Source organism: Besnoitia besnoiti, chromosome V (genome assembly GCF_002563875.1).
Source record: "Besnoitia besnoiti strain Bb-Ger1 chromosome V, whole genome shotgun sequence".
Classification (NCBI taxonomy): domain Eukaryota; phylum Apicomplexa; class Conoidasida; order Eucoccidiorida; family Sarcocystidae; genus Besnoitia; species Besnoitia besnoiti.
The window spans coordinates 3076020-3101444 of NC_042360.1; the positions used below are offsets into that span (position 1 = coordinate 3076020).

Genomic DNA, 25425 nt, shown 5'->3' on the forward strand with positions numbered 1-25425 from the left:
TCTTTTCTGGTTTCCCTCTCAAGTCAAAGGCTCTGTCTATTGTCGTAGCATAGACACACTCAACAGCGCCTGATCTGCCTGCCCGACGTGCCTCTCTGTCTGCACTCGCGAATCTGTTTGTCGGCGTTTTCGTTCTGCAAGTCTCGGTACTGACTCCTAGGCCTCATACTTTTTGTTTGATCACTCAACTTTAGGATCCGCCTTCAAGCGTTGCATGCATCCTTGAAAGCGCCTTGCTCTTTCACTTGTCCTCCATCGTCGTCTCGCTCGGGCGTTTCGTCTCCGTCGGAATCCTCCGACCTCCGGGCTGCCCTCTGTTCCTTCGTTTCCTTCTTTCCTGCAGCTCGGCCTCTTGTAATCCTCCTTGGCTCTTCTCCTCTCCTTTCTTCCCCTTTAAGTTCGGTTCTCTCGCCTTCTTTCGCTTTGAAGTTTCTGGAATGAAGGCATCCCCGCGTAGTTTGACGAACTATTTCAGCATGGGGATCCTGGATTCTAGTAACCGCCAGAGAGGCCGCCGCGGAGGCTTAGGAACCCGCCGCTGTCCTAGAGCAGCCTGAAGGGAATACTGAATATACACTGCGACAGAGAGTGTATGTCCACTGGAATTGCCGCAGCGCCGCTAGATAGAGGGAAAGAGAGCGAAGAGCAAGGCCTCTTCTCCTTCTTCTCTGTGGCCTCACTCATTCTGTAGAAAGGCTGCCGGCCCTGCTTCTTCGCGAAGAAGGACCTTTTTCGTTTGCCGCTCGTCTTGCGATCAATCGCGTTTTTCCATTCGTTTTTTTGTGTAGTCTTTTCTTCGCGTGTCGTCTCTATTCACTGCGTGAGCTTCCCCGTCGTCCACCTTCAGCTCCGTCTGAGGGCCTGTCTTTTCTTTCTTTTCCCTCCTCCGTCGCGCGGCTTTCGCCTTCCTCGTGACGATGTTTCGGCGCTTCCGGAAGGGCGCCGGCTCCACGGCGGGCTCGCAGAGCGGCGCCGCGCCGGCGCTCGCTCGCGGGAAGCGCCCGGAGGAGGATTCACCCTCGGAGGCCTCGACGGCCGCTGTATACACGACGCTGAACGAGGATGTTTTCTACAAGTTCATTGGGCCGCAGTGGCACCAGGAGCGGCTGCAGGCGCTCGATTTCTCGTCCTCAGCCTTCTGCCTGGAGACGCTCACGGGACGCGAGGGCGGCCTGCTCAATCCTCGGCTCAAGCTGCAGAATATCGCGGAGCTGGATCTCAGCAACAACGCGCTGTCCGACGGCGCACACGAAGAAGGCGGCGGCGTCGGCGAAGTCGTCAGTGCCGCGAACGGCTTTCGACGTCTCACCAAACTGATTCTCACCCGAAACCTCATCGAGCGCCTCGAGCTCTCTCTCCCCTCGCTCCAAGTCCTCGTCGTCGACGCCAACCGCCTCACTGCCATGCCGCCGCTGCAAGGCGTTCGGAACTTGGTTGTCCTCAACCTCGCGCACAACCGAATATCCGGTCAGCGAACCCTGGACTCAGACGGCGGTGGGCGGAAGTGGGGCGGGAAAAGGCTGCTGGGTCTAGTCTCTGCCTAGCCCAGGGCGCTGTCTAGCCCCTCTAGAGGACTGTGTCTTCGCGGAACGGTTCAGAGCTGGTCCGCGGCTCCAACTCCGCCCAGAGGTTTCACTGGTTTTCGTGCATCTATCCATGCGCAACTCTAGATATTCATACTTCGATGAGCACCGGTGGCGTGCGTAAGATCGAAGCACCAGGTCGTGGAGTTCGTCTGTGTTCTGTTTTTTCCTTCTTTGTACCAAGGCCGCATGGCGCGGCTGTGAGACCTCATCGCAGCCTTCGCGCTCGGTCTCGAGGGCCTGCTTCACTCTCGCGTCTGCGTCGCATGCGCCTGCGTGTGCCTTCAGACTGGTGGATCGGCATCGACCAGTGCCCGAAGCTCCAGGTTTTAGACATGTCTTATAACGAGATGACGTTTCTGCCAAGCCAAGCTGTCGATCACTTGCAGGCCTTCTCCAGCCTCAGATACATGCGGGTGAGGAGGCGCCCTGCGCGCTCGCGAAACCTGTGAAGCCCCGCGCAGCGAACTGAACGCGGGAGCGTAGAAACGCCTGCGCGGCGACGGCACGCAGCTCAGCGAAGAACGCAGACTAAACGTCCGGTTCGATGCGTTGCAGACTAATGCGTGAAGTGCTGACGTGGCTGGGCGTGCGGGAGATCGGACGCTAGGCGTACATGCATAGCACTCTTCTTCGTTGGCTGATGCACGTAGTCGGCGATCTCTTACGCAGTATCGGTCTGTGGGTGTCCGCGGATCGGCGCGATGAACATGCTGGGAAGCACACCGGCGCCGGAGGCTGTCGCCATGGATGGCTGCCACGCAAATGGTTTCCCCGTTTGCTCTGGCGCGGAGCACCGTTCCGGGCTTACCCCCGGTCGCCGCAGTGCGTCTGAGTCTTTTAATGAAAAACAAGGGGTCTCCGCAATGCATCTGCACGCAAACACACATGTTGCGACGCTCCGAGAAACTCATCCGTATATGCATGCCTGTGTCTTTTCAGGGATATGCAGTTGGTTGTCTATGTGAGGCGATGCAAATGCGGTTGAGTTCATGGGTATGTCCGCTGCTGTGCTTCAGGAGGTCGATCTGCAGGGAAATCCGTTTTCGCGTTTGTTTCCTGAGTACGCTGCGGTGCTGCTGCACGTTACGGGTTACGCGGGTGCGAAGCTTCAAGTCGTCGACGGCGAGGAAGTCTCTCCTTCGGGTCGCGCGGCGACTGCGCAGGACAGCGCCGCGGTCCTCGCGCGAATTAGCGAGTATGCACACACGCCAACGGGTTTAGGCCGCGTCACATACATTGTCGCGTCGGCTACATAGTCGCGTCGCATACATAGTCGTGCCAAATACGTAGTCGCGTCCAGGTTAAATGAACGCGCGTAGCTGTAAATCAGAGGCTGCGATGGCCTCTATACACTCATGCACACACGCATGTATAATTACATATATATATATATATAATGTATGTGGTATTACACGACCTCTACGTGTATGGGCGCACGTGTGCTTGTGTTTGTGGCTGGGAGGGTTTACAGCGCAGATGCGTTTTGTTGGATGGGTGCAGTGTTAAGGGGTCGAGGAGCGGAGAATGGAATCGCGAGGGCGTCTCTTGAATCTCCGTTGGTTCCGTTTCTTGCGCAGGTACGACGACCTGTATCTCGATCGCCAGGAGGCTGCGGAGGACCGACCAGAGGGCTCTCGATACGCCAAGGTGAGTCGCCGGCGCTTCCCTCGCGCCTGGGCTCGTCGCCCGGGGAAGGCCTGTGCTGGCTGGTCACATAGCGCCGGATCCCGCTTTCTTCCAGGTGCAAGCGTTCAAGCCTTAGCCACATCCCACAGGATCGAGGGCGTCGTCATGCACACATTTATATGTATATATATGCATATATCTACATATATTGACAGAGTGGTCTGTATATGTAAGCCTTGTGTGAGAACTATATCCAGTCGTTCGCGCGCGGAGCGAGTCCGCGATGCGTAGGCCGGCAGGCAGATGCTTTGGCCTCTCACCCGACGCCAGCAGGGCTGAACGCGAGCGGCAGCGAAGACTGGCAATATGAGGCCGGTGCCAGATTTTCTGGCTACTTCTTTTCCACTGTTTTTTTTGCAGCTGAAATCGGCAAGTGCGTGTCTCGTTGCTTGCGCTAGAGCGCTCGGTGACGAGTCACCTCCTGCGGACATGTGCGTCTCTGTTCATTTGCGTTTGCGCTTTTCTCTCCAGGTCGACCCGGAGAAAACCTCCGCGTCGGTGCTGCACATGACTCGCCTGCTTGAGACGGCCCTTCAGGAGCGCCACGACCGCGCCATCGAGCTCGCGGTGACGTTCTTCGATCTCTGTGGCCAGGTACGGCGTCTCGTCAGGGTTGTGAACTTTCTTGCAGAGTCGCGCTTTCAAAATATCTCTTGAGTGCGCGAGGCAGGCTTCGCTTTGGGGGTCAGCGGCAGAGGTGCGCCTCTCGAGCATGAATGGACTGCACCCTCGGGAGTCGGGCGAGCCCCCTATCTCGGTGTTTACGCTGCGCTTTCAACAGGAGATATCCACTGTCTTAGCTGGCGTGTCGCCTCTCCAGGCTTCCGTCTGGGCGCGGAGATGCGTCTGCGGTGTTTTCAGATCTGGTCCTGCTGCTTCCTGTTACAGCGCCGTGCATGTCCAGTCGCAGCCGTAGCCGGGGGGTTCTCTTCGTCTTCACCACATGCATCGCCTGCTCTGCCTACCGGTGCCGCTCGTAGCTGCATCCATCGCTGTCTGCTCCGACGTGAAGATCATTTCACGCGTGCACGCAGCTGCTGTAGGTGCCGAGGTTGCGCCCGTCTTAAGCGACTGTCCCTCTGTGTGTGTCTGCGGGCGCTTACTGCCATCCTGGCTTCGTGAGGCTTCAGCCGGCGTGCGTGGGAGACACTGCAGAAGTGAATCATCTGCGGCGTTTGTTTCACCACGCTCCTTCTGTCTCGTTTCCGCGCATGCAGGTGTACAACGCCGATGACAAGGAAGCCACGAAAGAGCTTTGGGCGACGGTGAATCGGTCGGGCGAGGTAAGTGTGCTCTGCGCTGCCTCAGTATTCATCGAAATGTGTTCTCGTCTTCTCCATGGATTGCCGGGGTCTCTCTGCGCCGAACGTGCGGTTCCGCTTGCCTCTTTCTCCAAGCCTGCCCACCCTTAGGCAGAGTCCGCCTCTGCGATCTTTCCCTCTGACCTGCGCGTGGCTTCTTTCCTTCTGTATGGCAGCCCTCCGTATTTAGGGTGTAGAGTTCAGGCTTGCGATGAGTCAGGCGTTCGTTCAAGGTCTGCGCTCTGCGGAGTGCCGATCAGTCTGCGTCTTCGTATCGTAGACGCGTCGGGGCGCCGTCGCGTGCGGCAGATCCCGTCGCTGTCGCAGCCGCTGCAGCCTCCTGTGCCGTGGCGAAGAGTAAGCAGCCGCAATGATGCATTTGTGTCTGTTGCGACGGTGCTCGTCAGGCCAGAAGGGCTCTCGTGAAGCAGATGGTGGACAGCGCTCTCGTCTTGATGGAGCGCGATGAACAGTCGCGACCCCTCGTTCTCCGGTAGGCGTGGAGGCGAACATGCAAAGCATCACAGAGGCGAAAAGAGAAGAGAGTCGAGGTCATTCGGCTTCGTTTTGTTCTTCAGGGCTCGTCTGCTTTGAGCGTCGCAGACGCGTGGGCTGGGCTTCAGCCACTCATCCTCTGTCCGGACCCCCTCTGCTTTGCTTGCTCCAACAGAACACTAGGCGACCTCTCTCGCGAACGTGGATTCACATTTGTCTTTGTATATGCACAATATTTATGGGTGTGTTCATGTGGCTCTGAGAGACGTCTGTCGACTTCGCGGCGCGAGGACGCAGCGCCGTGCGTGGGTCTTTCCTCGCTGCCGCTGCAGGGGCCTGGCCAAGCTCTGCGTGGTGAAGGAAGGCGACATGAGCGTCGAGTGCCTGCGCGTTATTTCGCGGCTCATCCAGCAGCAGGAAGCGGCTGGCGGCGCGGAGTCCGAGAGCGCCGACGCCGCCCAAGTGCTCGCTGAGGTCGTCCTCCCTGCGCTCAAGTCTCGCGCCGACGACGTAAGACTAAACTCTGTCGCTCTTATTCATAGCCGTGTTTCGTCCTCGCTTCAAGCGTTGCCTTGTCTCTAGCAGGGTGGGGTTGACAACCGCTATTTCGACTCCGCAGTTGCAGTGTAACTTCGCTTCTCGGCTCCCGCTGCGCTTGCACGGACGCCTTGTGGTAGGCTAGCGCGTTCGCCGGTTTCGTATTTTCCATCTGGCGCAGGAATACCTTGCCCTAGCGGTGATCAAAGGCATCGCCTCGATGAAGCCCTGCAGGCGACTGGCGGAGGCCCTGGGAAGCTGCATCGCACTACTCTCAGAGTTGCTGCAGTCCTTCGCCACTGAGGCGTAAGCAACCAGAGAACGCAAGACGGTTTTATACACGCGTATGTTGTGTCATCTATCAAGCATTCGGTTCTACATACGTATATGTCTGTGTATACATCTATGTATGAAGTATATATGCTTGCCGAGTGATTGTTGTTCGGGTATGTGTGGCAGACCAACGCCTGAATGACACGCTGCGATCCCATCGATATTATAAGACGCCGCAGCGCAAACGGGGTCCCTGCCTAGCTATGCACTCGCGTCACATCCTGCGCATGCATAGGTCTGTGCGTAGTCATGCATATAGCTGCACGGATAGGCCGTACGCCGTCGCGGCAGGTCGCTTGGGTGGGAGTGTGAACAGTTGTATTTGAGGGGGAACCTGTGCGCCTCGTGTTGAATCTTTGCCGAGCAGTGGATAGTGCGGGCGCAATTTGTCACTCTCCCTTGTATGCGTGGCATCGCGAAGGCAGTGGCGTGATGCGTCGCGCGTGCCGTTGCCCCGAGTGTGTCTTGATTTCCAGTTGCGAGTCGCATAGTCACCACGGTGCAATATCAGCTGGCGACTCCCCTGCTCTGCACGCCGCTCTTTTTTTGCCTTTTTCGCCTGCGTATTTGCAGCACGATCTACCGCGTCGTGGCGACCGCATGCCTGACCGCGGAGAACTGCATAGAGGCGACTGGACAAGGCATTCCTCAGGTGCGTGTCATGCAGACATTCCGGGCACCCCAGATTAGAGAGAAGGCCGTAGAGCGCGCGTAGCTGGATTTTTGTCATTAAGTCCCATTTTCCTTGCTCGACTACTCATGTAGGCGTGTCGCAGGTTTTTGTCCGTTTCAGTCGATTTGCCAAACGCTTCTACAAACCGAACTTCCCACCGACGACGAAGGCCGGCAGCTCTACAACGACCTGTGCAGTATCGCAGGGTGAGGAGGACAGCTCTCGCGTCCCGAAACTACGCACGGCCGTATTTAGACGCATTTGGTACCGCTCTCGCGGCGCTTCTGACCGAACGCCCCTGCAAACGTATAAGCATATATATATTCATATATATACATATTTCTGCATAGGCGTTGATGTGCTGCTCTCTCTCTCTCTCTCTCTATATATATATATATATATATATATATATATATATATATATATATATATATATATGTATATGAGGGACGAATGAGAGCGTCGCGGTCAGATATGCAGTTGCGTCGAAGTGCGGCACTGATCATGCAAACGCGTCATTCTAGACGAGTAAGAGAGGCTTCGGAATTACGACTGCCAGGAGCCTCTCAGCGTTTTCCGTTTCTCTTGGTTTCAGGCGCTGCGCGTGGCATGTGAGGAAGGCGGCGCTGTACATGACGAAGGCGCGACTCCACAGCGAGGTGTATCTGTTCTACATGCGCGACCTGATTGGCGAGCGCGAGGCGACGTCTCGGCTCTCTGTGCGGGAGGTACGAAACTGGTACACGTCCAGTGTCACGTCTTTGCATGCGTCTGTGTGTGTGTCAGTCTCTGTGTAAACGTATATACGCTAAGAGCCTCGCCTCGCGACCACGCCATGTATGGATGTATAATATATATATATTTATATCTTTGTGTGGATTTGTTTGATCAAGGACGTTTGTATGCGTGATCACACTCGTAGAAGTCAAGGCGTAAACGCAGAGGTGTGTGCGAGTGCAGTAAGCAGCAAGCAGATTCAAGACGAGAAGGCAATCGGCGAAGCTGGCCTATCTTCCTTCACAGGGACATGAATATGCTTTTGATGCTGAATGTATACATATATGTATGCATATATTAGAATCAACTTGTCTCTTTGAATATTGTTATAGGCCTTCGAGCTGTGTTTGGCGTTTTGGCTTGTTCTTCGATTGCAGGCAAAGCTCTGCTACGGGCTGATGATGGGGCTCTACGGAATGATGAAAAACAACGAAGAGGTAGGCCTTGCGTTCCAGTGAAGCAGCTGTCTTCATCCAGGTTCTGGTCTCTGTTTTCGGCGTCACGTGTACGTGTTCGTTTGCTTGTCTGTGTCGATAGCTGTATGTATACAGAATGAGTGTGTGGGCGAGTGTCTATATATATATATATATATGTACGTGGCTGAGTGCTAGATATTTTTGGCGTACACTGCGCTGCTGGGTAGGCGCATTAGCCCCCTCGTTTCCTCTTCTTCTGTTTGCGTTACTCAGGCTATGCGCGAATGCTGCGAAAACTATCACCTGGTGGACCTGCTTCTGCCTGCGCTGAAGGAGGGCATTGCGAACCCGCTTATTCTCTCCGCGAGCGCCACAGGTGCGTTTCTACGACTCTTAGAAAGACTCTGTGTTTTCCAAGTCCAGTGCGTAGCTGCCGCTAGGACGGTTCGGCCGCTTTTTCTTCAGCGCTGTTGTCCGGCTGGCTGGACCGTTTTGTGTCTTTGCTTCACGGAGTGGGCGCTCCGCTTCTTTCTTTTTTGCGTTGGATTCGTGCGTCCGTCGCCTGTTCTGACAGAGCTGGCGACCGTAAGCGCGCCCCTTGTGTGCAGTGCAAGTCGGCGGCGCCGCACTTTCCATCACGCGTCTTTCGCGGATGAAGGTTGAGGTTCCAGTCTCTAGTCTTCCGACTGGCGTTCTGCGCAGGCATGCGGGTGATTCTCGAGGACTTCAATCAGCGAACGCAGCTGCTGCGATACGTCACTGAGGAAATGAATTACTTAGTCCCGCTGCTGCAGTACCTCGGGGGCTCGCGGTATCCGGCGATCTGCGACCAAGCCACGTATCTGGAGCGCAACGTTGACAGCGTAAGCGAAAAATGGAAGCCTCTAGAAAAGGAAGGACGCGAAGCACGCCAGCGCTTCGTTGTGAACAGATGCGTGTGGACGCGTTGGAATCGCTTTCGCTTTGCGGCCTGCGGAATCCGCACACCTCATCCACACAGCCGTTTCGAAGTCGGCTCCTTCCCTGCGCTGCCAATATCTCACACGTTTATTGCGCATGCATGCACATGTCGCTACTGAATGTGTAGAATATGTGTGTGCGTCTGCGTCTGTGTTCGTTCCTGTTTTCTAGCTTGCGTTTACTCCTGAGGTGCCGCCGCTGTCGGGGCTGCAGAATCCGTACGTCCTGAAGCCTCTCGCGGCCATCGCAAAGCTCATCGCTTTCTACTTGACTGAAGAAGACAACGTCTACTGCCTCGTAAGTCCAGTCGATAATTCGGTGGAGCTTGCTCAAGTTGCGAGCTGAAAGGCATCGACCTCAGGTTCAAGCGAAGGTGTCTCTGAATTTCACATTTTTCTAGGATCAAACGCAATCTCCGCTCTGATCGCCTCTCTTCCGGCGTGTCCGTTTTCCACACATCCCTTCCTCTGTTGCAACCCGAGGCTTGATCAACTCTGTGGCTTCTTGCCTTTACATTGAACGAAGTATTGAGGTTTTTGATTTATTTTTTTCCGTGAGCAGGGTATAAATGACAAGCTCTACGGCGCGCATCGCGAGCGGTATCTGTTGAATTTGCTGCAGGTCCGAGACTCCGAGGTGAAGCTCGCGGCCATGGAGTGCGTCGCGAAGGTTCCTATTCGCTTTCTCGAGGTGGAGACGCTGCAAACGGTCCTCGCGCTCCTGCCAGCGCTTCACAACCCTGAGAACGGTACGTCGCCGAAGCTGCTTGTCCCACCCTCAGCTCTCAAAGCGCCTTCAGAACCAGGCCACCAAGTCCCCTGCCTCGCGGATATGTGCATGTCCATCTGTGCTCACTCGCATGCAGGCTTCGGCTCCTGTGTGGACTGACTCCGGCATGATAGCTGCACGCGTTTAGGTTCGTGCCGCCTTCGGGTTTCCAGGTCTTCTTTCGCCTCGCTCTCAACTACTTGTTGAGCGGGCGAGTCGCGCAGCCACCTCGTCTCGGCTCCGCTTTCCTATCCCTCTTGTCATCGGCGTGCATCCACCTGCACATATCTGTCTATCGAAGGCGCCTGCATGTACCCAAGGATTCACATGTGCATTCATATATATATATATATATATATATATATATATATATATATATAGGCGTAGATGCGTTAACCGCTTAGACGTGCATACAGGGCCGTCGATCCGGGTAGAGACTGTGGCAGTTCCTGAGTTGCGTTGTTTCACTTCGCAGGCTGCAACAGCGCAGTCCTCCGTCTGGCGGTGCAGCTGCTGACTCGCGTAGTTGCAGACCCACACAGCGCGGCCTGTGCCCAGCTCGTAGAGCGCCTCGCAGACCCAGCCATCGAGCAAGTCTTCAACGTCCTGCACAGGAACCTGACCTTCCGCTCCTCCACGGCGAGGTGGGAAACGCACGCTGTTTTCCTAAACATGCCGTGGCTCTCGGGTGATCTATAGATGTATCTATTTGGATAGGTTGGTATATACGTTTGCGTTTATGTTTCTATCGAGAGCCACGTCGTTTGTTGCATTTCTGTTAACGGAAGCAATTCGAATCCGGTCTTCGGGATGCACTCCTAGAGCATTCGTCCCGCGTCGGTTCCTCTGCCCGTTTCCACCCCTTGGCATGCTGTGAGACGCACGCAGTTACACCTGCGCAAGTACGTCTACAGAAATCCACATGTGGCTCCATCCGGAGGCTCCCCTGCGTTCGGAGATTCTTTAGCGCGCTGTTGGTTGCCACTGCGCCTGCCTCGTCCGCGCTGAAGGCCTGATTCTGTATTCTGTTGACTTGCAGCGTGAAGACGGCGCAGGACAGAGAGCAGCTGAGCATGGCTTGCGTGGAGTATTTTCGCCGCGCCTCCTCAGTCGAAGGTCTCCGTCTCTCGATGCGGTATGGAAGGTTCCTTGGCGTGTGCCTCCTAAGCTGGAAGTACCTCCAGGTGGCGTCAGGCTGTGGACGTGATGTTGATCTGCCCACAGACGCGCGCTGCGGCGCGGGCGCTAATTTTCACCTTGACTTTTTCTTTGTGTTTCGGAGGCAAAGACGCAGTAGCGACGCCAGCGTGGCGGCTATAGAAACTGCGAGAAATCGACGACACATGCGGCGAGTCGAGGCTGAGCTCCGTGCGCAATCGCGTCGAGTGTGGGGGCGTGTGCGGTGTCAGGACGAAGCCGGTCGGCACGTTCTTCGCGTCGATCTTGAAGGCGGAAGAAAACCAATTCAAGTGGGTGTCTGCGGATGCATTCGACGTCGCCATCGAACGCTCCTGGACCGGCCGCGACATGAAAATTCTCCTCCTCAACCTCTCAGGTACAAAACATAATGTCACTATCTCTTGCCGCACCCATGTAGCTCCTCTGCAGATTCTTCTCTATCTATATGCATACATATGTGTGTATATGTAGATGTAGATAGATTGCGAGATAGAAAGATAGATAGATAGCTAGATAGATACATCGATAAGTAGATAGAGAAATCTATAGGCGTGCATACGGGCAGATTCAGCGAAAGGAACTAGGCAAACTTTGCAGTCAAGCACCGTACGCTTGCAAGCGTATTTTGAGGCGAGCCAGGGCTGAACCACATGCATCTTTTCCGTTTCCTATTGACCTCTTTCTCTTTTTAGGGCTCGAGCGCTGCAACGTGCGCATGAAGGTCGCCTTCCGCCTTCTGTCAAGAATGGCAGACGTGCTGGAAGGCCACCCAGATACCTTCGATGCGCGCGAGGACCAAATCAGCCTTTCGGTAAGGCGGGTAGCTGTGAAGCTTCTGTTAGTCCGCAATAGATCCATGTCTATCTGTATTCACTTTTTTGTAGAGGACCTTCTCAGCTTCCCAGGAGCGGCCGCACGAGTGAGTTCATACGCCACTGTTTGTCCACAGAGCTGCTCATGCGTACAGCTATGACATATATGTGTACACGTGTATCTATATGTATATGCGTGTCTCCATCTGTATCTGCATATGCGAGTCCACGGATGTCTTTTCTGCAGTACACGTCGGGCTCGTTCGGTTTCAGGTGCCAGTGTGGAGGCGTTTAGCGACGCTGAGTGGTTTTCACGCGGCGTTTCGCTTCGTTTTTTCGTATTTCCGTGCAGCTGCTTGCGAAGCGCGAGCGCTCCATGTGGGACGACCGCGAGATCCGGAGGAATCAGCTCTACCTGGATGAAGTCGAGCGACAGGACCGCGCCATCCAGCAGGCGGTGGGTTTTTCTGTCGAGTGATGCGGCGTATTCGCGTCTGACTAGATTGACTAAGAGTTTTCGTGCTTATAGGAGTGAGACCAAGAACATGTCAGCTGCGCATCTCCGTGCCTGTCTTCTGTCTCGTGAGCGATGCCCGGCTTCGACGCCGCCCACGTCTCTGTTGAGTCGTGCCTTCGCAGTCAGATGGAGGTTTGCAAAAGCCTTCTCTGTCAGCTATATCCCCCCCCCTCTCCCGCCCCCCCGCCCACCCCCTCTTATGCATGCCAGCAGGCAGCAAGAAGCTGCCGCGCGGTGCATACGATTGGGCCATGCAGTTGTCGTGTTTTCCTTCTGAATCTGCGCCTGTCGACCTTTCAGGAGTTCGCTCGTCTGAACCTCGCGGAACGCCTCCTGCTTTTCCTCATGCCTGTTGCCAGCGGCGCGACAGGATCGCGATACGCGTAAGCAGTTTTCTGCAACTAGCTCCATCTGTCTGCCCGAATAATCCGAAACAAATTGAAATATGTGTTCATATCCATAACGGGTGTGTGCGCACGCGTATGGAGGCCGTGGCGGACGTTTAGGGTTTGAGCTCCCATGATTGGCTGGTGATGCGAGGCGACTCAAACAACGACGGCGTGCTTTAACAGGCCCCGCGCGCGTATACGCAGAGAAAGAGAGGGGCGCAGTGAGGCAGGAGCACAGGCGTGAACAGGCTTGACAAGCAACCTCTCTCGGCGCGGCGTCAGCACCGCGACGCGGTTTTCTGGCGTGTTTCCAATCGCCTTTCTCTGTGGCTCTTTGCTGCAGAGCGTCTGTCTCTCCGTCGTCTTCGAGATTGAGCGCTGCGCGCTTCAAACATGCTTTTTGTTCGGTCGCGGGTTTACCGTTCTCAGCCTCTGTGTGAGCTCTCCTGTTGCAGTGACATGCGCGTTGTTTCTGGGATTGCTACTCGTCTCTGAGCTTGCTGAGCCTCGCGTTGCATTTTTTTCTCTTGGCATTTGTGCGGGCGTTTCGCGTGTTCTCCGCGCTCTCCCTGCAGACAGCTGAAGCGCGAGAAGCGCGATGCTGAGTACTGGGCGGGTCGGCTGAAGGCTGACGTGGAGGACATGGAAGACGACATCGCTCGCAGGGTGAGATCCGCAGCCTACGCTTTTGTTTGTTGCTTCCGAAGCAGCGACACATGAAGGGGGATAATCAAGGCTACGCTGCTGTAGACTGCTTCAGTGACTGTTCGCTCTCCTCGGCCGCTCCTCCTTTGCGCATTTTCCTCAACGGTGAACGAGCATGTTTGCCAAGCCAGTTATTTCTTTCCATTAAATATACAAAATGATAAGGAAAAGGAAACGACAAGGTATCGGGGTTCAGAGCACTCACTCGGGTCACGTGACGTCGGAGTTCCTGTGTCATGCTTCTCTCGCGCGTCCCTCGTGCCTCCGTGCGGCTTCCGCGCTTCGCAGTGCTGCACTGAGAAATCTCCTTTTTGAGCTGGTTTGTACCCCAGGCGGCAGAGGCTGAGGCAAAGGCCCTCGCAGAGGCCGGGGAGGACGCGCCGAAGCTGAAGCCGACGCCGAAGATGGCCGCGCGGCAGCACGCCCGCAACCGGTTCAGGAAAGATCAGAACGAAGAAGAGGAGGACTTTGACGACCCTGCGCTGGAAAACCTGAAACCGGAGGCTGCCGAGCCTTTGCAGGTAAAGGGCGTGAAAACCGAAAACAGAGACAAGAGCGAGACTCCTGCGTGAAAACACGCCTGGGAAAGCGGAACAAAAGGAGTTAGGTTGCAGCCGGTTGGTGAGGAGGTGACGGAGGTACACAGGAATCGAATACATCGGTTTGTTTTTACGTTCAGAGCCGCGAACGCCTGATGGAAGTCCTCATGAACGTCGATCTCAGCGTCGGTACGTCCTTCCCGATCGCCTGAGTTTTATTTTTCCGTGGCTCCTTGTGTAGCTATTGCGTACTTAGGATCAGACCAAAAGAGTTCACAAATGGTACTAGAAAATAGGAGATCGCGTTAGTTCTTGGTGCGCTTTCAGGAAGTGAGACGCTCTTTCTGCAGGAGCGAGGAATGTATATATATATATATATATATATATATATATATATATATATATATATATATATATATGTATACCTTGGCATGTGGCCTAGTTGCGTGTATTGTCAGATTATATCCAAATTGTTCGGCGCTGTCGTTTGATTTTCCCGTTTTCTGTGCTGAGGACGTCATGCATTCAGGTAGCACGTCATGTTGAGCTGGTCTGGATGCCTCGGTTTCGCGAGCAACTGTCCTGCACTTCTGCATTATCACAGCATTCGGATGGCTGTGCTGGCTGTTGTAAAGCTCTGTCGACTTTTTCGCTTCCGATGTGTCTGCCGTTTGTCGACGGCTCGGCGTCGAGTCCCGGGTTGTCATATTGTGTTCAATTTGTCGGTGAAATATCCATTCTGATCTATTTTTTGTGGCTTCCTACGCTCGCCGCTGCAGACCCCGAAGTTGGCGCGCTGTATACACATAGCGGCGCACAAATGTGTGGAGCCGAAGGAGTAAGTGAAGACAAGCGAAGGCGTGTATTCACGTGTCTTCTGTCCTTGCTCAGCTTCTCAAAGCCGCATATGTCGTTTTGAGTTCCATGAAATTCCTTCCCAGTTTCGTCGTTTTTTCGCAGCGTTGCTCACTCTGTGATCGCGCTGCAATGGCTGTGACGAGTGTTCAAATAAACAGAGGCAAACGCTCAAACGTTAGTTTCACGGCGTTGTCGTTACCCAGTTACGACCCCGTGTGTTGTTCTCTTACCGCAGATCTGGCACAACCTCGCGAAAGGAGAAATCAACGTTCCGCTGCTCGTCTCTGCGTACCTCAGGTGCTGCGATTCACCCCTTTTTCCGGTGTTTGTGAATGCATTTGTAGCACAAGGGCTATGGCAGATGCGGCAATGCATGCGAATGCGAAGATAGCCTGCGCCGACAGATTTAGGCTGTGGTTCTCGAGCAAACGCAGACGTGTTTACCCCTTCAACAATAAGAGATTCCCCAGTCGCCACCGGGTGGTAGGCCATGGGTCGGTTGACACGTGCCTGGAGAGAACCTTTTTCCAGAGAAATGCCGCGCCCAGGTCACGTGTTGCCTGCCTCTAGTGGTTTGTTATTCTCTTCACTGTCGCCTCGACGGTGAAAAGAATGACAATCCGCCTCGGCCGTTTTTCCTGTCGCTCTGTGCTGCCTTTTCAGGTGTCTTCACGCTTGCACGCAGGGCGCGACGACGGCGACCGTGTTGAACGACACGATTTCAGCGCTACGGAGAGTCACCGTGCTGCGGAAACTTGTATCACTTGTACGCTCGAATCTCGTTCCATGTGCGCTGCGATAGCTCGCTGCCGACGCTGTGGCTTCAGCACCCTTCCGAGCTTTGGCTACGCGTCTCGATTTACGTGTCTCTCTTCACGGGTGGGATCCTGATATCTTCATCCTCCGTGCGGTTTCCTCTGCTTCCGGTCGACGCTTTATTCTCTTCGTCGTTCGCGCCGATGTCCAGTCCTCAATGCTTCACTGGTTCGTCGCTTGCTCAGTCTCCTCGAATGTCTTTTTCATTTTTGTTCTCTGCGCACTGCAGATCGAGGCATGCCCGGTGCTCACGTGCCACATATCCGCCAAGTTCTTTTGTCTGATGAAACTCGTGATCCGGATGCTTCCGCACCAAGCTGTGAGTCTGAATCTCGTGCGCGGAAAAGAAAGTATAGGAACTCCTGGAGAGAAAGCAGGCGGCTGGCAGCGAGCCAACGAGGCACCGCTGCGCCAGAGCCTTCTTCGCGAGCCTCCCAGATGCACACAAAAAAATTCGATGGCCTGACCAAAAAACTGCGCTGAAGCACGCGAACCGCGGTGCAGCTCCAGACACGTGAAAGCGACATCAAAGAGTGCAAACCCCTGGAAATCTCTCCGTGCAAGCCCCATGCACACCGTTTGTCGATGCGAAACTCTTCAGCCTGATTGATTCTGAGCAAGCTGACACGCAGCAAGACTTTGGGATTCAGGCCTTCACGGGCCTATGGACGTCGCAGACCGCAGGAGTGTCTCAGGCGAAGAGGATGATTTTAATTGTTGCATTCTGCGGTTGCATGCGCGCTTTTTGCTTTTTTTATCGCAGGCGGAATCCATGGATCTTATTATTAACTATGAGATCATCTCTGAGTAAGCCACGGCGCGAATCGTCCGCGGGAGGAGAGTAGACCTGAAGGGTACTACTCAAAAGCTTATTTCTGTCTCCAGCTTGTGTCGTGGTCCTTCTTGTCTCTGTGTCACGTCTTTGTATGGTATCATTCCTGGGTGCCGTTTCTAAACTTCCTCATTTCAGGGTTTAAGGTTGCGGCACTCCTCGAACGAAGAAGACGCAGCGCCTCCACGAGCCTGCGCACGCTCTGTCTTCTATCTGCTAACTTTTCCTCCGGGTTTTTTCCCAGGTTTTCCATGTACGCCCTGCGTCCGCTCCTCTTCCTTCTGAAGCACTCGGCGAGTAGGCCCCTGAATCGCGAAGAGCTGGTGAGCCTCCTGATTCTCCGTTTAGACCGTCTCAAATCACTTTCAACATGGGCAAACTGGGAGATGCACGCCACTTGTATTGATTCACCTCGTGTGTCTGTGAAGCCGGCACTGCAGGCTTCAGTTAAGTAGCGCCACTCGGCATTTATAAAGGTACATATATATATATATATATGTTTTCATTTGTCCCGATTGCTGTGGCAGTGCTCTCGTTTCGATCCGTGAGCAATGACTTCAAGCGTGCTCCGCGCGCGTGATTCACAGCAGTTTGGTCGCCATATTCCACCGTCCATAAGTATGCCATACTTCTGTACATACCCCTGTCTATCTACAAAAATGTATATATGCGTATCAACAGGTCTTTGTCTCTTCTGTGCGTAGATTCTGTGCGCCGAAGCTGCGAGTTTCTACGCGATCGTTGCACGGCAGACCTCGTACGTCAAGTTCTCAAACGAGTTCGAAGTTCAGCGGTGGGCGACCGAACTGGCGCTTGAGAAATTCTTCACCGTTCCGACCCTGCGGACCTTCGTCAGCATGCTGCTCTTCGACATTCAAATCGACGCCGGCACTTCACAGTAAGCCAGAAAGCTCACGCAAGCAATACCGTCTTTGCGCATGCGCGTTTGCGGATGCATGCGTATGCATATGTGTCAGCATATCTACTCAGTGCGTGGGCAGACGCCTGGCAGCCGCTGAGAGGAACCTACAGAAGATGTTTGTATGCTGTCTCGTTCTGTTTCGAATTGGTCTAGTTGCCCGCGTCCCGGCCTCAGGGTGGACTGGCATGGCGCCTCTTCAGGGAGGCGGTGCCCTCGCGGCGCATCTTCTGTGCTTACGGGCGCTTCCGTGCGCGTTTTGGTCTTACAGGAGACTGCATGCCGCTAGCGGTGTGCGTGCCTCGGGAGAGGGCTGGCTGCGGTCGTGGAGGGCTCCGCAGAGGAGTCCTTTCTCACGAAACATCTGGGAACAGGGTTTCGCAAACCGAGTATTTTTCTCGATATGCATATTTACTAGCCCGTCAGGCTGGCCTCGTCGCGGACTATGTCTTTCTGTGGTCTTTCTGGGCGGTTACGGTCTGCAGCGGAAGCTACATCTCGCACCTGTTCGCGGACTTGGCGCCCCTGCGGGAACGTGAGTTCTGAAAAAAAAGAGACGGAGAGAAGACAGAGGTTTCGCGAAACAGGAGAGCGAGGCAAACGAACAGCCAGGGTTTCTGCATCGTAAAAGAGACGCTCGAAACACCTCCATGGTTGAACTGCATGCGAGGAAAAGCGAACCAAGTGTTTAGAGGCGTATATGAGGGGCAGCGAATGTGAGTGTGCCTATGTATCCTCACATACGTTTAATCCATAAAGGTTTCCATGTGTGCGTGGCTGCTGATGCGATGCACAAGTGCGTATCTGCATCCAGAGTGAAAGGGAGGAGAGAGCAGATATACGTGTGAGCGTACAGTACACCTTCCCGTGCGCATCCGACGTTAATCAGTTCTGAGAGTTTAGGGCTTCATCCTTAAACCCCAATACTAGTATATATCCTAGTTTCGTACGTCTGGAGTGGCGTCTTCTGCCCTCTGCTGCCCTATTCTTGAGAGCGCGGAACTGGATTCTGTTTTCTGGGTCTTGTTTATCAGGAATGCGCATCGACTGTCTGACGATCTTATCCGAAGTTATCCAGCGCTGCCCGGGTCGTCTAAGCTACGAAGCTCTCGAAGCGTTACAAGTGGTCAGTACTGGAAAACGAGGATCAAAAGAGTTCTTTCGTTCTCCCAAATGTTTCACTCTCTAGTTTGGATGCTATTCTGCGACTGGGCATGTATACATCTATCCACGTGTAACTCTCTCTGTGCGCATTTGATATGTATAAATATACATATATTTCCATAATAGTCTCTACATTTGTCTGCACATTCATGTCACAAGCTATATATATATATATATATAAGTATACGTCTATTCGTTTGAATTATCGTTGCATGGATGCGCTGGTGTTGGCTCGTGTTTCGTCGGACGTCAGCGCATGGTGTTGTGTCCGCAGCCCCCTATGCCGACGCGAGTCGCAACTGAGGACCAAGCGGACGTTTTAGTTTCGTCGCGTGCTGTTTTCATTTTCTTTTTTTCCGCATGTGCTGCCGTCACGTGAGCAGGCACGCGTCTTCTCGCACTACCCCATTCGCAATTCGATTCAGTACGAGCTGCTCGACGACGCGAACACAGGACACTTTCGCACAACCCTTGTAAGGAAAAACTCACATTTGCTCTCATCAGCTCCTTAAAAGAGGCGCACTTGATGCCTTGTTTATGGGGTTAATATTGTATATTTGCATGCGGACACCCCCTTCTGTGTGTGTAGCTGCTGGCAGTATGCGTGTGTCTGTATCGGTGCCACGTACTTACTGATGCCTACATTCAGTCGGTCGAGGGACTGATAGACACATCGTCGAACCACCGCGTCTTGTGCGTTGCGCCTTGCGTATCTCACCGAACGTTCTTCGAGGCGCTTAGCGGGGTGAAGGACCTCTCCACTTTTACTAGTGTGTGCAACTCGCCGGCTGTGCAGATACGGAAGCACGTGCCTACATCTACGTATGTATACGCAGGTTTGGCGCTAGGGTGGGGTTGTGAGGCGCTGTGTCTGAATCACTGTGTTTGTCCCGCTTGAAACTGATTTCTATTTTTGCAGGAATTGCTGCTGTCGGAGCATGCCAAACGAGCCGAGCGCATTTTGCAGCTCTCCGTCGTCTACTGGTGGACCGCATCAAGGCATCTCGACAGTCAGTGTTTTTTTTATTAGGTTCTGTGTGCGACTTCTTTCCAAGCTCCATAGGCGCCCTGAGCTTTCGGGTTGTCGCTCTACCTCTCTTGCTCTCTCGGCGTAGGCGGATCCACACCCCGAGCTCTTGCTGTGTGTCTATCTTTCTCTGCTTGGTCCTCTTCCCTGCCTCTTCTGGATCTGTGGTGCTTGCTATTCCAGGATGAGTGTGGTCATGCCGCTCGTGTTTACGTTTTGTTGCCTGCGCCTCTAAAAAGGGTGCTTCCGTGACGTCTTCCCCGCTTCGTGTTCTCTGCTGGTTGGCTATGGTTTCGCAATTTTGTTTTTTTTTCTTGTGCCTCTTTCTGCGCAGCTGCTCCCGTGCGCAAGGTTGTCGCTGTCACGAACTACGCGTTCTACATTTTGGATAAACCCGCTGGCCTGTACGTACTGAGATACCGGCGCGTTTGTGCGGCACTGCGTGTTTCTCTGTGTCTGCTCGAACTACTTTGTGGCCGTTTGTTTTTTTTTCACTGTGCACTTACGGGCTTCGTCTCCTGGTTTTACTCGCTGCGTTTTTTTCTGGGCTCGTGAGCGTCTCTCTGCAGACGGGCACCTCTTCGCTCGACCGCAGGTTGTCCGGTGTATTGCTACCAGTAGCCGCCTCGTGATTCACTATCTTCCTGCCTCTCCACCCTCGTAGCCTTTCAAGTTTGTCTAAGCGTGCATTTGGCCGCGCAACTGTATAGGTACGTCGGATGCATGTTGTTTGTTGCGATATGCATCACTGCATGGAGTTGCGCATTCCGGCGTTTGGTGAGCGGTGACCGCAACAGCGGCGTCCCAACGAGAATAGACTGAACTACTTTGATATGCGTATACACCTAAGTATATGGATGGACGCCTTAGGAGCGTCTGTGCGTGTGGGGGTTTGCTTCGCGGGTCTTGCTCAGGCGCGATCCGCACACCCCAGAGGTCGAGTACGACTACAGGAAAAGCGGCAGAATTCGAATCGACGTGAAGAAGAACTTCCGCGACATGACGCGCGTCGTTAAGGGCGGGCTGAGCAACGACTGGCTGGCTGTCGGCTGGCGGGAGGTGAGGGACAAAAAGGGAAAATACTCCCCAGGGGCCCGCTTGGGGGACTTCCAATGTAGCCAAAGTCGCAGGGTCCTTGTGTGCTGCATGCGCCACGCGTGGTAAGCTAGCAAATACAGCGCGTCTTCGCTCTTTATCTACGAAACAGTGTTGCATCAGGAGAGGCAGGTCTTCACAAGAGCATCGCGTAGGATGTTGCAGCACGGTACCTTCTGTTTTGGTAGTGATTACTCAATTAGGAGCGATTCCTCAAAGGTTCGAGAGAGCTAACACGAGCTTCCTTCGGTGTGTTCCTTCAGTGGACGAGTAATTGGGAGCGAGTTGCGTGTTTTCTATATTTTCCCCTCCTTTTCGTAAGAGTTGCGTGTTGAGGAAACGCTTGTGTCGCAAAGCGTCGAGAGCCTCAATCGAAGTGACGAGCAAGCTGCCATGTTAGACGTAGCAGTCAGCTTTTCTCGTTCTTCCCTGGATTCTGTGTTACCACAGTTCATGGGTATCATGCTCACGCCTGATAAGGAACCCAGATTTCGTTCGAGGCGTTTGCGTCTGAGTGTCGCGATATTCATCCACATTTCCTTAATCTGCCTCTCCGAGTCGCCTGCGTGTAGGGCTCTGCTTACCTGCATCGGGGAACTCTCTAAGACGCATTTCGTTGCGGCGTCCGCATGTGCGTCGGTTCTTTTCAGCCTGCCGCCAACGGCCTAGCTTTTACAGAAGCCTTTGACATTATCATCTGCGACAAAGTAAGTCCTGGAGACGCGGAGGCTCTTCGTTCTCTTACATGCCTTTGTGCCGAGCGACGTTCGTGGATGGGTGGTTTCTGTTTCCAGGGTGTCGCTACGTTGCGGCGTTACCTCATCCTCCGCTGACGTCCTCCTCCCTCTCTGCGTTTTAGTCGTTCCTTTCCTACTTTCGCCAGTTTAGCCTTCCTGGGGCGGCGCGGGGAGCTGGGGCTCCTTGTACTAGCGGATCTACGATGTATGTGCGCCATCGGTATCAAGGGCTAGGGCTGGAGGCAGTTCGCCACAGTCACACGCGATGCCCAACTGCGTGTGAGTAGCTCGCGCCGGTGTCTCAGCAGTGTCGTGCTTCATCCGATGTGCGAGACGCTGTCGCGTGGCGGAGTAAATGCAGCCTGTGTGCATGCATGTGAACTTCCAGTGTTGCATTCAACGCAACGTGTGTAGCTGAGCGTATAGCTGCAATTCTGTTTGATGGGGAATATTCCTGAACGGAACTGGAATCCAGGAGTCACGGCGGCAAGTGGGTGTGTATTTTTCTGTCAATGGTGCAGCTCCTCGCCGCTGCCCCGATGATTGATTGCCTGCATGCAATTTCCGGTAAAGCAATAATCCTTTTGGAAACAGCGCTGCATACGCGTACATACCTGCTATTTTATTTGCACAGACGTATACGCCTGCGCATCGTAACTCGTTCGTCGTCTTGCCTTGCTCGACGTTCATGGATCATCTCTCGCAGACAAGCGTTGCATGTTAAGGCGATGACTACCTACACAAAAATATTCGCACGTATAAAGCCATGGCATGGGTATCCTTATGAGACGTTTGACGCGTTTCACACGTGCGTTGCAAGAGCAACGGCAGGCTCTTGCAATCACCGGCATGCGGTTCTGTTCGCTAATTCATAATCTCAAGTCCGGATGCCTGGATCGGCATCTTCTGAGCTCTCTGTTTGTTGTTATTCGCATTTGTGTATTGTGATCGTGTATTTCAGAGCCCGATTGATTTACCACCGTGCGTCGATCCGTTCACACACTTATGCACGTATGCACACATGCAGGACGTATGTATGTATGCATACGTGTTGGTTTCAGTAGCGCGAATTCCTTAGCTGTGGCTCTGCTTTTATCTCCGCAGGACGCGTCGACGAAGAGCGCGTGGAAGTCTTGAAGGACATGGTCACCCGCGAGGCCATCAGTGCGATCGTGAAGCCGAAGGTCATCCAGGCGGCTTCCATGGCAATGCGGCAGGTAGGTGAAACGCATCTCTCGCGCAAAACGCTTCCATTGCCATACCTTTCCTTGGAAGCCGCTAGGACGGGAATCGATCCCTGTTCCTTCGTATCCCCTTGCATTCGTGTCCAAACGGAAACACGCATGTATCAGTGCAGGTCATGCCACTTCATGAGTTAATACATTGATGTCATGAACACTGCTATGAATGCGGTTGTCCTTATCGACGGTCCCCGTTGAACCTATTGAATTGTTACATCTAAGAAGAATATATATATGTACATGTGTATATAGGTATTGTAGGTGATGGGCAGACGCAGTGGTACAGTTGAGCGCATTTCACACACCTGCATGCGGGATTATGGAAGTTCTTTTCGGGTGATACAACGCATGTGGCCTGCGCATCGATCTACGCATGCGGGTTTTCTGCGGTCACTGGGGGCAATAATTGAGTATTTCTGCTACGACTTTTCTGTTGCCTGTGCGTGGCAGCCCACTAGCCCAGAAGCAAGGAAAGAGAAATCGAAGCCCGATTTCAGTGCCCGTTACCAAGCTCTCTTCATCATCACGCTTCAGTGTAAGGGAGGCAGGCGCCCTTTTCTTTGAAACACACTTCCCTTCACGTGTGGCAAGCGGAGATCCCTCGTGTCGTGCGCAGTTGCATACATATGTACGTATGCACATGTGTCCGATAGTGTAGGGTACTCTATCCCGTACATGTGTAGGGGCACATTAGCTACCTTGAAGTTTACCTTTGTGCACAAGAGAGCGACTCAAGGCTGTGACGCTTGATAGAAGCTCCTCGCGTATAGGTCTATCTATGTGTGCATATCTCTGTACAATTACTTAGGAGAAAGGACTCTTTTGGCTCTCGACGTTTTCACCATCCTTTCTCAACGATCTAGCTGTGAATAAGGTGCGCGTGTTTATTCTTTCTGTTTTTCGTTTTCGGGTCGCTCGCAGATATCTACGAGGTTGTGGTTGCCTGGAAATTCTGGTTCTGCCTGGATCCCCTTATCAGCAGTGAGCGGCCAGAGATGTTTAGCATTCGAGTGTCGTGGCTAGGACCAGAGACAGCTCGATCTTGAGCGCGGAGCGCTGTTCGAATTGTCAGCCGCACAAGGCGATCGAAGAGTGCAGCAATTGCGAGGCAACGTGCCTCTGCTGGCAGGCTTTTGCTTCTCGTCCGCAAGCCAAGCGCCCGCCGTAGCACAGGATCTGGGGCATTTTTCCAGCGATCGTTATTTCCAAAACAGGGGGCCTGCGTGGGCTCCCCTCTTTGCGAATGTATAGAGGTTTTGCTCTTTCGCGGGCGTTGTTTCTTCAGAGGAAGCTGGCGGCTTGCGAGGAGCCGATGAAGAGGAAGGCGAGGACGAGCCAGTGCGGCTGCACGGCGTAGAAGCTGAGGGCGGCGGCCTCGGAAACTTTGTCGGCTGGATGGAAGACGAAGACGAGTCCTGGGCTCACGACCACATGCAAATCGATCGCGCCGCCGCTATCGAGGTAACTGTGTATGCCTATGTCAAGTTGAGCGCGTGTTTGCCAATCCACGTATGCATATAGTTCCCTACATTCTAAACTTTTTTCTTATAGCTATATATATATATATATATATATATATATATGCAAGGAACTGAATGGGAGCATTTCCCCGTGTGCATGGCTGTGATCGGCTCTGTGTGGCATCCCATTTATTAGCTTGCAGTATGAAGAGTTTACCGCGTACACACCTTCATGCGAAACGGTGGATTTTACAAACGTATAGGTGAGATGCGTATACTTGTATTACGACACCGGGCAGTGGTGAGCAGAAGGTGTCTTGAAAGAGCGCAGCGAGAGGTGGTGTTTCTTATATCTCTCGTTTCAGAACGGCGCGGAGGTCCCGAGTTGGGTAGACAACATGTTCGGCGGCGGCGCGTCCGCCTCGCACACGCGGCGGTTGGACGCCGCTCGGGCCAAGCTCTTCACGGTCAAGTTCAAAGGGCAGATTGAAGACATTCGTCAGGTGCGTTCTCGCGTCTTTCCTGCATCCCTGTGCCTTTCCTTGCGCGTGCGGCTGTCTCGTGATGAGACGTATGCATGCAGTTTGGTTGTCGAGTTGCGTTCGCTGTAGCGATTAGCGGCCCAGTATCAGTGCCTCGCTCATTCCTCGTGTTGAAGGAGGGATTCAACCGGAGGCGCCCAGAGTCAGCGCACTGGAGCGAAGGCGGTACACGGCGGTAAATTCCGATATGTTTCTCAGGTCGAGTTCGGAGGGAATGAGGAGAGCACAGTCGAGATGACCTTCCGCGAAGGCAAGGGGTCTGAAGCGAAGAACAACGTAAGCCATGAATTGTCCTCGGCTTCTTGGACAGGCGGTGCGCCGTGTTGTCATGCTTCTCTGTTTAGGGCCCCTAAACCCTAATATTCTGACGCGTCTCTCGTCGCCACTGCTGTGTCCGCAGGAGAGAACTCTCTCGAGTTCCTTGTTTCTGCGGCGTTCCTTCCTTGCTCAGGTGGTCAGCGTCGTGTTTTCGGACGACGCGGCTCGAGAGCAGTGGCGGCGTGCCCTCGCGAAGGCTCTCAACAAGACCGATGCTTCCGAGTAAGTTCCGAAGCCCAAATGCATTCGTATAAGAGGAGCTCGACGACGTCTTACCATCTAGTAGGTGTGCGTATATATGTACATATATATATATATATATACGTATAGTCATTCTTTTGTACATATGTAGGTGTAGTCATGTGTATGTCGAGGCCGCCCGGCAGAACTGTTTTCGAAGCCGTCACTCGTGTCTGTGCTCGCATTCTCTTCGTTTTTCCTCCTCACGAGATGCAACAGTGAGCTTTGTGATGCACATGTGACGCTCCGAGCTCGGCTGCTACTCCGTAAGACGCGTACGCCTGGAATGCGTATATGGATAGAATTAGCATAGAGGCTGAAAAGGGAAAAGGAGGGATGCAGCGACTCACAGGCATGCTGAGAAACTGTGAAAACCGTGCGTGAAAAGACACACGCATCACGAAATCTTTGGCTCTTTTGTGTGTTCGCAGCTCATGGATGCGTCGGTGGAAATCCTGACCATGCTCGTCCCGGGATGGAGTGCTTCCACGACAATTTTCGGA

General features: G+C 53.7%; 1 protein-coding gene across 1 annotated transcript; it reads left to right on the top strand.

Moving 5' to 3' along the window:
• Nucleotides 1-917: 917 nt before the first annotated feature.
• BESB_062550 (leucine rich repeat-containing protein) lies at nt 918-25381 on the top strand (the record flags this gene model as incomplete). Its single annotated transcript, XM_029364669.1, has 49 exons — nt 918-1467; nt 1872-1999; nt 2603-2781; nt 3164-3233; nt 3744-3866; nt 4490-4555; nt 4981-5066; nt 5401-5578; nt 5787-5911; nt 6512-6590; nt 6732-6817; nt 7207-7339; nt 7766-7825; nt 8078-8180; nt 8507-8667; nt 8936-9061; nt 9326-9512; nt 10008-10192; nt 10588-10667; nt 10942-11087; nt 11404-11522; nt 11876-11980; nt 12341-12423; nt 13005-13095; nt 13467-13655; nt 13814-13862; nt 14453-14511; nt 14767-14828; nt 15195-15297; nt 15577-15666; nt 16111-16154; nt 16424-16502; nt 16884-17077; nt 17584-17633; nt 18133-18224; nt 18646-18735; nt 19182-19272; nt 19624-19693; nt 20204-20348; nt 21035-21091; nt 21643-21688; nt 22226-22338; nt 22813-22897; nt 23284-23343; nt 23648-23823; nt 24188-24325; nt 24563-24640; nt 24816-24904; nt 25354-25381. 49 exons carry the CDS (start codon nt 918-920, stop codon nt 25379-25381), a joined length of 5526 nt encoding a protein of 1841 aa, XP_029219377.1.
• Between the last annotated feature and the right edge of the window lie 44 nt (nt 25382-25425).